The sequence below is a fragment of the Triticum aestivum genome, chromosome 2A (genome assembly GCF_018294505.1).
Source record: "Triticum aestivum cultivar Chinese Spring chromosome 2A, IWGSC CS RefSeq v2.1, whole genome shotgun sequence".
NCBI classification, from domain to species: Eukaryota; Viridiplantae; Streptophyta; class Magnoliopsida; order Poales; family Poaceae; genus Triticum; species Triticum aestivum.
Genome location: NC_057797.1, coordinates 58,237,736 through 58,254,591, shown reverse-complemented (window position 1 = coordinate 58,254,591; position 16,856 = coordinate 58,237,736). Strand labels below are relative to the sequence as shown.

Here is a 16,856-nt window from a genome sequence, read left to right as displayed (position 1 = left end):
GGCAGCAGTTCTACCAGGAAACAAGAGAAGATTTGGAGAAGGCGAATGCCAGGATCGTAGAAATTACGGCTGTGAGGAGCAATCTCCTTGAAGAGCACACTCGGTCGTTGCAGGAATCGACAGCAGCTGTGAAGCGACATGATGAGAATATGAAGGCGCCGAAGGAGGAGATTGATGAACTGCGCCGGGAGCAAACCAACAAGAAGGTCGGTGGGGACTAGATATACAGCAGCGTCCCTGGCTGTTGTGTGCGTCTGTTGTTGTTAAGCAGTGGAGTGGAGTTTGTTACCTTGTCTTGTGAAATTTCGGTGTCAGCTACCTTGCTAACAAAATGTATTTTGGTTTCGAGTATCATTGTAATTAGGTGCCGTTACTTATGATGCACGGGATGTGAAGTGTCTGCAGCCACGGTTGTGAACCTAGTATTGTAATGACTTGCGTACTGATGTAGGCATGTACGTTCGTGGCTTTTGTGTGTTGCAGTGTTTCGGGTCACGGACACGGGCTTGCACCCCACAAATTCATGGTGTGGTTTCATATAGAGTCACGTTCGCCTGTATTTGTGTTCGAAATGATTCCGTTGACTCGTTCAGAAAAATAGGCACGTACGCAGGTGAATCTCATGGGGCATGGTTTCGTCTTTCGCATAGTCACGTTCGTACGTTTATCATGGAAAGAAAGCAGAATGGGTTTAGATGTTAACGCTAGCTGTTTACTTTGTGAGTGGCCGATTTGAGAGTCGAGTTGTTTAAAAGCGTAAGTTCCTTGTTTTTAAAAGCCACGGTTCTGTACTGAGTTGCGCCGCGCTTCTTTTATTAGAAGCACGGGGGTGAAGTGAATGCAGCCGCGGTTCTGTACCAGTCAGCGACATGAGTTCTGTACTGACAATGGCGTGGACGTTCGTGGTAATGTTAAGGCTCACAGGCACGGGCGTGAAGCGCTAAGATGCATGGTGCCATATGATATAGAGTCATGTTCCCCCGTGTTTCTGTTCCGTGTGCTTCCTTCGACTCGATCAAAAGGAGATGCATGGCCGGTGACCCCACAGAGGCATAACTTTGCATTACACACAGTCACGTTCGTTTCTTTAACCCAGCAGAATGGGTTGAGACGTCAACACTTACTATTGAATTTGTGAGGCACCGAATGGCCTATGTGAGGCACGCTGTTTTTAAAAGTTTGTTTCCTTGTTTTCAAAAGCACAGTCACGCTTCTTTCTTGATGTTTCGTATATTACTCGATAGAGGTGTGGAGTCGATTAGATGGGAGAGGTACGGGCATGGTGTGGTATTATATAGAGTCACGCTTGTCTGTGTTTGCGTTCCAAATAATTCCATTGACTCAATCAGATGGAAACCCAGCGGAAAGGCACCGTTTGGTCTTACTCACAGTCACGTTCGTTTCTTTAATTGCGGAAACCGAGCAGAAAGGGTTCAGGTGTGATCACTCACTGTTTACTCAGTGAGTCACGGAATGGCTTGTTCGAGAGAAGCTGCTGTGGTGTATTCTTTGCACGGTGGTGGGTCCCAGGAAGTGACGGCGTGGTATTCTGAAGACTCACGTTATGTTGTTTTCGTGTTCCAAATGATTCCGTTGAACCGTTCGCAACTATAGGCACGTCCGTGCAGCGCGAAGAGGCATGGTTATGCTTTACCAAGAGTCACATTCGTGTTTTTATCGCGGAAACCCAACGGTTCGACGGGCGTCTCTTCGTATTCGGGAGTGAACGCCACGTGGAGCCGCTCCAGAAACCTAATGGTCCGACGGGCGTCTCCTCCGGTGACGCTGCTTTGGCTTGTCGCCCGGGGCCAGGCTTCGGCTATTTAAGCAGGACAGGGTATCGAAACCCTAGCCACATTCAACTCCTCCCTTCGTCCGCCGCCAGGCCTTCCACTCCTGTTGCTCATCACTATTCACTGACCATCTCCGCCATGGCTGGGCAGAAGGAGACTACTCCGGACAGTTGTGCGCTGTCGCGGGAGGAGATCCCGGCTCGCGAGGGTTCCTCGTCTGTAAGTTCACCCTATTTTTGCTTCTCCTTCATTCGTTTTTTCTTTCTTTCGGCTGCTTTGATTTAGTTTGTGAAACATGAATTATTGTGGTCAGCTGACTCCTAATTTGATGTGGGTGTGTTTTGCTGATACTGATTTATAGTCAGTTGGAGGTAGGGTTAGTCTGCGTCATGGTCTTGAACAGAAGTCCCCTTCTGTAGAATTGGGGAGCAGTTGTGGCTCGAAAGAGAAGGGAATGGTGAGCGGGGCGGCGATGGCAAGTGCTGTGAGGTCCTTGTTAGTTACTCTCAATAACCTGGTCGATGAGATGAATACCTTGGTTTCACTTCCAAAGGCTGACAAAACATACGAGCAGCTGCTGGAGATCACCTACGCGTGGAATAAGCTTTGCGAGGAAACAAAAGAAGATTTGGAGAAGGCGAATGCCAGGATCGTAGAAATTACGGATGAGATGACAAATCTCCTTAGAGAGCACATCCGGTCGTTGCAGGAATCGGCTGCAGGTGTGAAGCGACATGACGAGAATATGAAGGCGCTGAAGGAGGAGATTGATGAACTGTGCCAGGAGCAAAGCAACAAGAAGGTTGGTGGGGACTAGGTATACAGCATCGTCCCTGGCTGTTGTGTGTGTCTGTTGTTGTTAAGCAGTGGAGTGGAGTTTCTTACCTTGTCTTGTGAAATTTCGGTGTCAGCTACCTTGCAAATAAAATGTATTTTGGTTTCGAGTATCGTTGTAATTAGGCGCCATAACTTATGATGCACGTGACGTGAAGTCTCTGCATCCACGGTTGTGAACCTAGTATTTGTAATGACTTGTGTACTGCTGAAGGCGTGTGCGTTCGTGGCTTTTTTGTGTTGCGGTGTTTCGGGTCACAGACACGGGCTTGCATCCCACAGATTCATGGTGTGGTTTTATATAGAGTCACGTTCGCCTATATTTGTGTTCGAAATGTTTCCGTCGACTCGTTGAGAAAAATAGGCACGTACGCAGGTGAATCCCACAGGGGAATGGTTTCGTCTTTTGCATAGTCACGTTCGTACGTTTATCATGGAAAAAGCAGAATGGGTTTAGATGTTAACGCTAGCTGTTTGCTTTGTGAGATTTGAGAGTCGAGTTGTTTAAAAGCGTAAGTTCCTTGTTTTTAAAAGCCACAGTTCTGTACTGAGTTACGTCGCGCTTCGTTTATTAGAAGCACAGACGTGAAGTGAATATAGCCGCGGATGATGACTTGTGCACTGTTGATGGCGTGGACGTTCATGGCAGTGTTAAGGGTCATAGGCACCGGCGTGAAGCGCTAAAAGGCATGCTACCGTATAATATAGAGTCACTTTCCCGTGTGTTTGAGTTCCGAATCATTCCGATGACTCGATCAGATGGAGAGGCATGGGCGTTCAGCGCACAAAGGCACCGTCAGGTTCTTTCTTTAATTGGGGAGACCCACCGGAATTGGTTCAGATGTGAACACCCACTGTTTCTCTGTGAGGCACCGAATAGCCTATTTGAGAGACGCCGGTGTGGTATATTCTTCGCACGGTCATGGGTCCCAGGAAGGCTCGGCGTTTTATTGTGTAGAGTGACGTTAGTTTGTGTTGGTGTTCCAAATGGCGTGGTTTTATGTAGAGTCTCGTTCACCTGTATTTGTGTTCAAAATGATTCCGTTGACTAGTTCAGTACAAGAGGCACGGACATGAATGCCATCAGGGCATGGTTGGGTCTGTCGGAGAGTCACGTTTCGTAAGTTTATTGTTGAAACAAAGCGAAATGGGTTTAGGTGTTAATGCTAAATGTTTACTTTGCGAGTGACCGGTTCGAGAGACGAGGTGTTTAAAAGCATAATTTCCTTGTTTTTAAAAGCCACGGCTCCGTGCTGAGTTTCGTGGCGCTTCTTTTATTAGGAGGACGGGCGTTAAGTGACCAGCTACGGTTCTGTATCAGGTATCGACATGACTTGTGCACTGATGATGGCGTGGATGTTCGTGGCAGTGTTAAGGGTCACAGGCACGGGCGTGAAGCGCTAAAAGGCATGCTGCCCTATAATATAGAGTCACGCTCCCGTGTGTTTGTGTTCCTTATGATTCCGTCGACTCGTCAGACGGAGAGGCACCACGACGACGTTCAGCGCACAAAGGTTCTTTAATTGGGGAGACCCAGCGGAATTGGTTCAGTTGTGAATACCCACTGTTTACTCTGTGAAGCAAGGAATGGCTTATTCGAGAGACGCTGGTGTGGTATATTATTCGCACGGCTATGGGTCCCGGGAAGGCACAACGTCGCATTGTGTAGAGTGACGTTAGTTTGTCTTGGTGTTCCAAATGATTCTGTTGAATCGTTCGCACTGAAAGACACAACTATATGCGTTACACGGAGTCACATTTGTGGCGTCCCTCGTATTCGGTGTGAACGCCGCTCCGGAAACCCAAGGGTCCGACGTGCGTTTCCTCTGGTGATGCCGTTCTGAAGGAGGTGGAGGTATTTAATAGAGTGAACGCCACGTGTCGGCGCTGCGGAATCCAAAAGGACCGACGGCCGTCTCATCCGTCGGTGAAGTGAACGCCGCGTGTCACCATTCCGTCGCCCGAGGTCAAGAAGCAGTTATTTAAGCCAAGCGGCGTCCGCCACCACTAGACATCATCCTGCTTCTCCCTCTTTCACCGGCAATCTTAGGAAATCACCCATCTTCCTCTTTTCGTTTGTGACGTTCCCCGCCATGGTTCGACACAAGATAACTACTTATGCGATGCTTACTCCCGAGCATCGCTTTCAGTTGCAGGAGGACATCCGTTCAAGGCGCGCCGCTCGGGTCGCAGCGGGCATGTCTCCAGACTTGCCGGGGCCGGAGGAGATTGGGGAGGTGGAGGAAGTGGAGGGGGATCCATCGGAGCTCATGCAGGGAGTTGATCCAGTTGGGGGAGATGTGATGGAGGAAGAGGAGGGGGTGACAAGGATGAGGAAGACGACGTGGAAGGTGTGGACGAGGATGAAGAGGACGACGAGGAAGGCATGGACGAGGATGAGGAGGAGGACGAGGACAACAAGGAAGGCGTGGACGAGGATGACGAGGACGTCAAGGAAGGCGTGGACGAGGACGGCGAGGAGGCTGGTGATGAGGAAGACGAGGACGACGAGGAGTACGGTGACGAGGAAGACGATGCGGAGTTCTATCTCGGTGAATCGGCCTTGATGGCGGAGCAGACCGCTATCCTGGAGTCCATCCAAGATGAGGCGTATGTGGAGTCCAACCGGCGGTTCCTCCGGGAAGAGCAGGCGAAGACCGATGTGCTCTTCGACGAGATGGATGCGGAGCAGGAGGCGGAGGCCAACAACGTCGATGTCAGAGTGGAGATAGTGGACATCTCCGACGACGGGGAGTAGTGTAGTTTTGTTGGTAGATGTTTGCTTTTCCATGCTTCTTATGCTTTTCATGTTTTCTGTGTCTGTAAAGGTTGAACAATGTGAAGCAACCGTCGTTGTCAGAACGGAGACAATTTCGTTTCCATGTCAAACAATTGTGTTTTGTTCCTAAGTAGTAGTACTACGCCGTCCAAAATAAATGTGTCAACTTTGTAGTACAATTCACGTTGTACTAGTTAGTACAGCGTTGAGCGAATTAATTTGTGATGGAAGGTGTATGTTTTATTACAAATTGCAGTTTTAAGTACCATATTTGGGTCGGAAGGCGTATGTTTTATTACATTGTATTGTTTTATTATAGATTGCAGTTTCAAGTACAAAATAAACGTCTCAACTAGGGCACATATTTGATTCTAGAGATTTCAGTGTGGTTAGATTTGATTATGGTTTCAACATTGTTAGATTCTAGAGAGGCACTCAACAACATGCACAAAAAAGCCACAGATGTGCTTCTGAGAAGCACCGTCTTGCATGGTTTTACCGCAAGATGGGATTCGACATTTATCCAGGACATTCGGGGTTTTATAAGTGTAGAAAGAATTGTTTTTCACTTATATATTGTGTGGCAGAGGCATGGCAATTACTTTTGTGAGAGGCATGAATGTGCCGACGGAACGGGCACGGTGACGTATGAAATAGGTGCAAGGTGGTCCCTAATGTCTCCTTAAGGTATCATCTATACACTTTACTGTTACAAGCACGATCGTCGTTCTTGTTGAGGCACGGAGGTGAAGGATGGAGCATTTGCGTCTGCGATAGTCACGTCCTATATTAAGGAGGAAGCAAATCTTCACGTCTGCGATATGTCGGAAGCTGACTGTAAGGCACGCTCCTGCCTCTGCGTTTTCGTTGACGTCACGTTTAGTGCCAGTGGGGTGGACGTAATGCTCGGTTTGCTGATGTTTTTGTTCTCAGCAACTTTCTTAACATGTTACGCCCGAGAGAGGTACGGTGTTACCCGACGTAGAGGCATGCACGTAACTAACTGGAGGCACGGAGACGTGATTTCAAGGGAGGTACGGACGCGAAAATGATCGTTATGCAAGGACGTGAAGGTGTGCCTCTGTTTTAAAGATGCTTTCAGTGGCACATTTTCATTGTGGGGGGCATGGACTATGAGCTCCATGTGTTTTCGAAGGCATTAGGCCTCATTAATGAACATATCAGAAAGAAGGTGAATCTTTTGGTTGACGTCTAGAATGTTGCGTAAAGTGACGTGAAGCCAAGTTACGCATGGTCCCCTTGGTACCAGAGGCACATAGGCACATAAGTGCCTATTGTGGTGCACTGGAAATAAACTTATGCAAAAGACATGTAAACTGCAAGCAAACTACAAGGTTAACTGCGACACAAGAAAACCTAAATTTATAACAAGCAAAAGGCAGTCTTGAGCGAAACCAAATCTAATGAGAAATCTAGAATGTTCTAGATAATTTTGTTTGCCTGGACCATCTGCTTCAGTAGTCGTAGTTGCCACAGGACCTAGCGCGCTTTCTGGTCTGCTCCTTGTCGAGTTTTGCCTGGCGAAGCCCTTCCTAGATGATGCTGAGGCGGCTCCATATCGCGTACGCAGCGTAAGCGTCCTTTGCCGCGTACTCGATGTGCCTCATGGACAGGGGCATGCACGCCCAGCGCTGGTGCTCTGCGTTAGTGAGCTCTACGTCGTGGACAAGGATGCCTGAGACGTCCCCAAGGGAGTCCAGAGGCTTGGTAGCTGTAGGCACCCTCCATTCCTTCTGGATGTCGACGTAGTGGGCGATCTCCAGTCCAACGCGGCCGAGCATCTCTATGTCTCCGTCAATGGAGAAGCCAACAAACGTGTACCTGGGGTCCGCGAGGAAGTTGTCGAACTTGGTGCAGTTCTTGTCGGCCGCACTCGGTTGGAAGAGCAACACCGGATGATCCTTGCCGATGGAGAGCTGGACTAGGGCGGGTTTCTGATCTTCGCCATGGTCGTTGGTGTACTTCACATCAACTCCGACGATCTTGTGGCGCTCGAACTGGAGGTGTCGCTCGAACTGCTCAATGGTGGTCGCCGCCTTGTGCAAGTCGTTGGTGTGGATCACGTGCAACTTTGTGTTGCCATGGGCCTGCACCTCCATGGATTCCCTGGTGAATCCCATCGCTTGGAGCAGTTGGTCCTCCTGTAATCTGATTTTTCGTGGGGAACAATGAGTGGGAGAGCAATGGCGATTTCTGTTCTTTGTGTGTGAGAAGGCCGCGCGGGAGTCTAAATTTAAGGGCGGTTGTGCACATCGTGGGTTCTGGATCGTGGGTATTCTTTATAAAAAATAAAAATAAAATCAGCAGTTGTATTTTTAAAAATGTCGTATCTCCAGCAAGTCGTGGAGATGATCGTTGTCTTTCGTAGTTTGCTGTCAAATCTTAACTTTTACAATCTCGTGAGGCCATGCAGGGGCAGTATGTATTGTAGAGGCACAAGTCTCTGACCAAGAGAAGCATGCTTCAAATGGCAGCTTTAACTCTCAGACACAGGGGCATGGTACATTTATTGGGAGTGGCAATTGTTTTCAGTGATACAATAGCTGGTAGGAGCAGTGCTGTGTTTCTTCAGAGGAACTGTTCTGTGTCCGTGTTGCAGTTGACGCTACGAGATTGTCGGAAAGAACGAGAAGCAACGAGAGGCGTCGTCATGCAGCTGCAAGAAGCACTCATACAGCTAGAGGCGAAACAGGAGGCACAGATACGATGCTACGTGATGCACGGAGTTGAAGCTATGTGATTGCACGGCCGTCTATTCATGCTATGGTGCTATGTGAGGCACGAGCACAAACAAATAGCCGTGCACTGAAGTACATGCGCAAGGTCGTCCCTAAGGTGTCCTATACGCTTTACAGTTACAAGCATGGTCGTCGTTCTTGCCGAGGCACGGAGGTGAATGATGGAGCCTATGCCTTTGCGATAGTCACCTCCAATGTTAAGAAGGAAGTAAATCTTCATAGTCCCGATACGTCGGAAGTTGGCCGTAAGGCACGCTTCTGCCTCTGCGTTTTTGGTGACGTCACGTTTAGTGCCAGCGGGTCGACGTAACGCACGGTCTCCATAGGAGTGGAGGCACTGAAGAGACTTCGTGGGTTTTTAAGTAGCTAGTTGGTCTTATTGACGGACAACCGTGTCTCTGTAGTGTTCTTCTCTGAGGGTCACGGGCGTAAGCAGTGTTTTCCAAGGAGAATAAACACCTAACTACCTTGTATTCAAAATGTTTTTCCAAAGTGTTCCATATGAACGATTTTTAATATTTGTGTGTGCACTGGTTTGTTAGAACATTGTGCACTGCTTTTAGGAGCATTCTGTAATTGTTGTCCTTGCATTTCGACGCTGCACCCACAAAGGTACTAGTGCATTGCATGCTCGTCATTTTTGTGGATTGCTATGTGTACCTGCTCTGTGCGTTACGCTAATCGTATAGTATCTGTACTGTGTTTATATTTTTCAGTTCACACCAATATATTCTAATAATAGAAAACTACAACATTACACTAGATATAAACTTGTTCAGAACATATGTAAATTGGAAGCAAAATTACAAGGTTATCTGTACTGTGTTTATATTTTTCAGTTCACGCCAATATATTCTAATAATAGAAAACTGCAACACTACACTGGAAATAAACTTCTTCAGAAGATATGTAAATTGGAAGCAAAATTACAAGGTTATCTGTACTGTGTTTATATTTTTCAATTCACGCCAATATATTCTAATAATAGAAAACTGCAACATTGCACTGGAAATAAACTTGTTCAGTAGATATGTAAACTGTAAGCAAACTACAAGGTTAACTGCGACACAAGCAAATCTAAATTTAGAACAAGCAAACGACAGTCTTGAGAGAAAGCAAATCTAACGGGAAATCTAGAATGGCATGAGCAATCTTCTAGTTACTTTTCTTGGCCGGGACCACCTGCTTCAGTAGTCGTAGTCGCCCCAGCACCTTGCGCGCTTCCTGGTCTGCTCCTTCTCGAGTTTTGCCCGGCGGAGGCCTTCCTGGATGATGGTGAGACGGCTCCATATCTCGTACGCAGCGTAAGCATCTTTTGCCGCGTACTCGATGTGCCTCATGGACAGGGGCATGCGCGCCCAGCGCTGGTGCTCTGCGTTGGTGAGCTTCTTCTTCATGCTGTTGTAGTAGTCGTGGACAATGATGCCTGAGACATCCTCAAGGGAGTCCAGACGCTTAGTAGCTGTAGGCACCCTCCATTCCTTCTGGATGTCGACGAAGTGGGCGATCTCTAGTCCGACGTGCCTGAGCATCTCTATGTCGCCGTCGATGGAGAAGCCAGCAAACGTGTATCTGGGGTCGGCGAGGAAGTTGTCGAACCTGGTGCAGTTCTTGTCGGCGGCGCTCAGTTGGAAGAGCAACACCGGATGATCCTTGCCGACGGATAGCTGGACGAGGGCTGGTTTCTGATCTTCGCCAACGTCGTTGGTGTACTCCACATCAACTCCGACGATCTTGTGGCGCTCGAATTTGAGGTGTCGCTCGTACTGCTCGATGGTGGTCGCTGCCTTGTGTAAGTCGTTGGTGTGGATCACGTGCAACTTGGTGTTGCCGTGGGCCTGCACCTCCTTGAATTCCTTGATGAATCCCATGGCCTGGATCAGTTGGTCCTTTTGCAACCTGGTTTTTCATGGGGAACAATGAGTGGGAGCGCAATGGCGATTTCTGTTGTTTGTGTGTAAGAAGGCCGCGGCAGAAGTCTAAATTTAAGGGCGGGGAAGCGGCAAAGGAGTGCACGATCTCACTGTCGATGCGGTTGTGAACATCATGGGTTCTGGATCGTGGTTTTATCTCCCTGGTGGTGCGGTTGTGCACATCTTGAGTTTTTGATCGTGGTTTTTCTTTATAAAAATTAAAAATAAAATCAGCAGTTATGTTTTTAGCAACCGTCGTATCTCCAGCAAGTCGGGGAGATGCTCATTGTCTTGCGTAGTTTGCTCTGAAATGTTAACTTTTACAATTTATCTCGTGAGGCATGCAGGGGCAGTATGTAGAGGCACAAGTCTCTGACCAAGAGAAGCATGCTTGAAGTGGCTGGTTTAACTATCAGACACACGGGCGTGGTACATTCATTGGGAGTGGCAACTGTTTTCAGTGATACATTCGTTGGTAGGAGCAGTGTTGTGTTTCTTCAGAGGTACTGTTGCAGTTGACGCTACGAGATGGACAGAAAGAACCAGAAGCAACGCCAGGCGTGGATATGCAACTGCAAGAAGCACTTAGACAATAAGAGGTGCAAGTAGAGGCATATATACGATGCTACGTCAGGCACAGAAATGAAGTTACGTGGTTCACGGACGTCAATTCGTGCTATGCTGCGACGTGAGGCACGTGCACGAACAAAAAGCCGTGCACTCAACTACATGCGCAAGAAGCTACAGATGTGTTCCTGAGAAGCACCGGCCTCCATGGTTTTGCCGCAAGGTGTGATTCGACATTTATCTAGGGCATTCCGGGTTTTACAAGTGTAGGAATAATCATTTTACACTTATATATTCTGTGGCAGAGGCACGACAATTACTCTTGTGATGAAAGAATGAACGTCGAATATGTCGAATGTACGTGACGTGAGGATTGACAATAGGCGTCCGTTTACTGTTTTTTCGGAATGTTTTTCAGTTAACTTTGAGAGGCATGAATGTGACGACGGAACACGCACGGTCTTGTCTGAAATAGTGGCAAGGTGGTCCCTAATGTGTCCTGAATGTATCACCTGTAATGCTGCACTCTTACAAGCACCGTCGTTATTCTTACAGAGGCATGGACGTGAGAGTCATGAATGTGTCGACTCAACAGGCACGGTGATGTCTGAAATAGTTGCAAGTACAAGATGGGCAGAAACAACGAGAAGAAACGAGGGGCATAGGCATGCAGCTGTGAAACACACTTATACAGCGAGTAGCACATCTAGAGGCACATGAACGATGCTACGTGAGGCATGGATGTTTAAGGTGACTGAGGCATATGGGAAGGCACTAGGTTTTTAGGAGAAGTGCTGTGCGGTTGACAGAGGTGTATGCTTGATCTCATCGCAACAAACTACTTGGCATGACGCTATTCTGCGGAGCACCATAGTGAAAAATATGTATACTACTGACGTGCGGAGCTAGCAACGTCACTGAACTATTCTGAAACATACTTCACCACAACCATTCATCCTCCATTTATTATTCAGCGAATCCCTTTATTATTATCAAGATAAATAAACTAACCCACGTAAGTGTTTCACCTTCTTTGACAGGGAATTTTCACCACCGTCCTCTTGGACGTAATTATATGCTCAGTTACATACCATGACATAACTAAATAACAAAACTGATGTGTACAGGCTGTTCAAAAAACAGACATAAATTACTGAACTAGGAAGTATAGCCACCGGCAACGCTCTATCAGGAAAGGTCGTTGATTATCATCCGCAGCAGCTTCATGTTTCCCAATGTTGGCCACCGCTTTTCAATTGTGACAAGGACAATTGAACCAACCTTTAGCTGAGCTTCCCGGGCAAAATCTGAAAAACCGGTCACCTCCATTCTGCCGTCAGCTCGTATGGAGTACGTTGTGCTCATGTCTATTGCATCATACATCTCTGTTAGGCTGATACCACCGTTTTGAGGTAGATATCCCAGGTTCATCTTTAGAAGCCTCACAACGGCAGACGGGATTCTCTGCAGATTGTACCGATATTAGTAGATAAAATCAATGTACAAGGACATAAAACATCGAAAATAGCAAACAAAACCATGGCAGTGGATCAAAACAAATATTAAATGACTAACCAGACGACCATTTATGACATTGGTGACGTTTAGACGCTGCACAAAGGGTATGGTGGGGAAGTCGTCAGACTCAAACACATGGTATATCATCTGTCCTAACTGTCTGTATGAGAGGTTAACGCCTCGACCGAACACTGTTTTCCCAATGTACTCCCTCTCCGAGTCATTTAGAAAATCAAGAGCTGCATGGAACAAAATAACTCATTTTCGAACAAATTTGTTTAAACAGATGAACTCGGTATTTAAGTTTAAAATGAATGGTTAAATTCAATGCATGTGATCAAGTTGGGATGATAATCAACAGAATTGCATAAAATGTTTTCAAAATAACTTTGACTGTAAGTATGTCATTAATTTAGTGGACATGGGTAGGAGTACCAAATTACGCTGATAAATGTAGTTGATAAAATAGGATGGAAGTTTGTGCACTTACCTAGTGATGGTTTGGGGAGGGGCCTGTGACCTCCTCGGGAATCACTGAGTCTCAGATCTATCTCAATGGACAGACTCCCAGTATCCAGGTTCATGATGATTAGATCTCGATAATGAAGATTGTAGTCACTAATTAACTTTTCCCAGCCAGGTCCATGAATTTTAGACCGGTTAGGTTCATCGGTGATGTAGATCTCATATGACAGATCCTCGTTAGTGATCAGTACTGGATTTCTTTGTTTTCCTTATTCTTGAAATGCTTTCTCTTTCCACCGATAGATTGAAGAAGTGACTTGCTGCCTGCAGTAGCATGGCACATACTGCGCAGGAAAAAATAATCTTACCAGGCATGTATAACCAAGACAGATAGCGCTTATCATATATGTACCAATTGTTTTCAACAGGTTGCTATTTGATAAAACAAGGTACATCAAAAATTGAAAACATATCATTAAATGCTTAAATGTAGGCATTCCATTCAAACAATATGGTAGAAACTTTTATTTCCTTCATCAGAAAGATACACTAGTTGGTAGTAACTGATGGGCAGCATGGGGTGGCAGACATTTCTCCTTACCACACATGTCTTGAAGCATCGAGGAAGATGCATTGTTATCGCGCTGTGAAGAACGCCTGACTCCAGTCCGGAGCAACCAAAGTTGGTACATATATCACAGCACATGGTTTCCCCTGTAATACGTTGCAAAAAAACGTTTATATGAAATTCTCAACACAAGGAAAATTTCATTATCTTGAAAAACTATTCGGCTAAACCGGCATTTCTACATAAATAGTCGTTCACAAGCAATTTCCTAAAAAGGATTTCTGTTGCTTGCTTTTAAAAGCAGCTTTAGCAAATGTATATTTCAAGACAAGACAGGCAAAAAGGAGAAACAATAGTCTATCATAGGGCGTCTCAAAGGAGTGTTTGTAACATTAAAATTATATGTAAATTGGTCGGAGATGCATCCAGCAACAACGTCATCCACGACCATACGCCACCGTCGCCGACGCCAACCACCAGAACATGTGTGCTAGGTGGTATTTGAAACGGGTGATCTATCAACGTTAACCTTGCCTCCAGCGTACAGTACCCCAAACACTATCTTCAAGCATAGACCCCGACTCCCAGTCAACAGCACCCCAAACGTCGACCTCCAGCACCCTATGGCCGGTTAAGCAATAGAGCTCAACGTCTGGCCACTCGCTTGGACTTCCGGCCACCGCCATTGTTTGCAAGACCTAACGGGCTTCAATTTAAACTACCAACCTCCCTCGACGAAGTTCATCGCTCACCTGCCGCAGGTCGCTGCAGCTCATAGCGTTCTCAAGCACAAACGCCGACTTCAAATCAACTCCGCCCTTAAGAGGCACGGGTCCTGTACAGGTTCGCCCTCGTAATGCGATGTTTTGGTCTAGATCACAACGAATTTCCAGGCAATTCCTAGCATAACAGCACAGATGCGTTGCTTTCAATCATGGAGAGATGAAACCAACAAATAGGAAAACTGATCGTAGCAAAAAATTCACATAGAAATTAAGAAAAATGGACTAACCCTTGATCTAGAGGGAGAATCAAGAGAGAAGAGACGATGAACGCTACAGTGGGTGAGTGGGAGGGTGCGGTCTGGGTTGGCACAAAGCAGAGCAGACAGTTATAATACGCGCCTGCTCACTGGCATGGGGCTATAGGCTTATTATAGGAGCATAGAGGCACGCACGGACGACCCCAACACGCATAGACTTACATGCATATAAGGCACGGTTTTGTTTCTGTTTTCGAAATTTTCCCAGTGGGGCATTCACTGAGACAGGTTGTGCACGTCCATGACGCATGACCATGCTTCTGTTTTCCGAAGTATTTTTCCCTAGTACGGTCTCTCCAAGAGACAGGGACATGAAGCCACGATGCACATTGTCCTGTAAGGATAAGAATGAGACGCACGGAAAGGCCTCTGTGTTCTAAATGTACGTGCGGACGATGCACAGGCATCTTTTGTGTTCTCCTAGTTGTTTTCGCATGACATGGCCATTCCTAGTTGTGTTCTCCTAGTTGATTTCGCATGACACGGCCATTGCTAGTCGTGTTCTCCTAGTTGTTTTCGCATGACATGACCATTCCTAGTTGTGTTCTCCTAGTTGTTTTCGCATGACACGGCCACTCGGAGGGACAGTGGAGTGAAGCCACAGTGCGCACGGTTATCCAAGGAGAAAATGCAGTGAAGTGCCTCAGTTTTCGTAACACTTTAAGTTACTTGTTCATTGAGAGAGGCACGGGTGTATGTTTAAATGACGCAAAAGACCGTGCTACTATTTTCCAAAATATTCATTTCTGACACGGTCTCTCGGAGGGACACGATGTCTGCAATTAAAAGGGGCACGTAATCTTTCGCTTTGACGAATTCTTCGGATGCATCAGTTTTGTTCAATATGATAATGAGAAATGGAAACCCAGCATCTGAAAAGTGATTGGAGGTTCGTTGCTGACCTTAAGTCATTATCACAGCATTCCAAATGTTTTCAGAGACATGTTCACACGGACGTTTCCCGTGGGGGTGCATGAGACGTCCTTCGGAGAGGCGCGGTTGGAGCAGTTGCAGGTTTGCAGTGGACGCATGTTGCTTTTAAAAGACAGAATTTCATGCCAAGCAATTGAGATAAACAAGAGGATACTAGTTTGATTTTTGAGCATATGTGTGAGATGATTTCTTTTATCATAGGGTCTAGAAACATATGATTGATATTGAAAACAGAAAGCATGTACATAATTGCTTGACCATGTTTACACAATGCACTCATTCAATATAGCATGTACATCTATTCAGACCTATTTTTCAGCATCCACAGTTGAATGGATCTGGCAAATCCATATATTCAACACCTGTGTTTTTTAAGTCCATGTGCATGTGCTCGCAAGTTGTTGTTAATTTAAGCTCTGCGCAATTAGAAGCCCTTTTGTCCATCTGCAGTACCTCTTCTTGTCGTTTGTAGAATCCACGAGTGAAATCTATGCGCAGGCCAAACTTAATCCTGATGGTTAGTAGCATCCTAGCATTGAGAATAAAGAATGTCACAAATTCAGTGTTTGCATCTGTGACATCATAGTCTTCTAGCGTTAGTGTCCTCAAACAAATGTTGTGATTATTGAGAAACACCTGCTGCTTTTGGCGCCATTCATTTGTTATACCTCTTTGATCCCATCCTCCTCCCTAAACTCACGGGAAGAGCAAAGTTAAGAGTTAGTGCCAGTATATTATGCATATTTTGCGTGGGCTTTCAACGTGTGTGAAATCATCACCTCGATAAACAAGTTTTGCAAGCATTGAAAGCATCGCAGTAAGTCAACAATCTCATCCCGATTAAAGCATGTCTGTGAGATAAACAAGGTCTTGACGGAATAAAGCACCGCGTGTAGGCTACTTATGCAAAGACCCTTCATTGAGCATATAACGTTATATTATTAGCTCATGGATGTGAATCTCAAGTGCTTTTGAATAACGCAGGTCAAAGTAACGTGCAGAGGAAGTACATGAATAACTATAGTCCCAATGACGATATTTGTTTCGTTGGGTAATTAGAAATTTTTCCCAGTGTGTCCAACACAGGTGCGAACAAAACTGTTATCTATAGTTGTGCATCTACAGAATCATGTAGCAGTCTCCGGAGGGAAGGCGCATCCTCAATGGTCAGTTTTCCTCCGTCAAAACGAATGCCAATGCTTACAAGCCTAGCCGAGTTTATTCGTAGATAGTAGAATTTCTTATTGCAAACAAGCAGCAGGCACTCCAAGGCAGGGCAACCGTGGTGGATGAACTTCTCCAAGGAGACATCCGATATATAAACCTCCACCAGTGAAAGTCTCCTGAGTAGTGGGAGGCAAAGCATTTCTACAAGATTATCTTCTAGTTTGCACATGGCGAAGGTGATGGTGTGGAGAGACGAGCGAAATCTCGAGATGGATGCCGGTGGCGACGGCATAGAAGAAGGGATTCTGCGTGCTTGCCTGGGCACCGGGTAGAAGAATTTTGGGAATATATGATAGAACTCTAAAACCTGGAGTTTGTCCAGATTCCGAGTCAGGAACAACTCATCGACGCCACAAGGTTCGCACTGGAGGTAGCTTGTCGGGATGTAGAGGCGGCGAATCGGGCCCTTGTGATCGGAGAGGTAGATACAGGAAGACTGAAGCCATTGGCGACAGATT

At 46.3% G+C, this 16,856-nt stretch overlaps 1 protein-coding gene across 1 annotated transcript; it reads right to left on the bottom strand.

Moving 5' to 3' along the window:
• Window positions 1-9,352: 9,352 nt before the first annotated feature.
• Window positions 9,353-10,036, bottom strand: LOC123184694 (exonuclease mut-7 homolog). The gene has a single exon (XM_044596773.1). It carries the CDS (start codon window positions 10,034-10,036, stop codon window positions 9,353-9,355), a length of 684 nt encoding a protein of 227 aa, XP_044452708.1.
• Window positions 10,037-16,856: the final 6,820 nt, after the last annotated feature.

Excerpts from the sequence above, each read along its gene's own strand:
- LOC123184694 (XM_044596773.1), bottom strand. The coding sequence starts at position 10,036 with ATGGGATTCATCAAGGAATTCAAGGAGGTGCAGGCCCACGGCAACACC.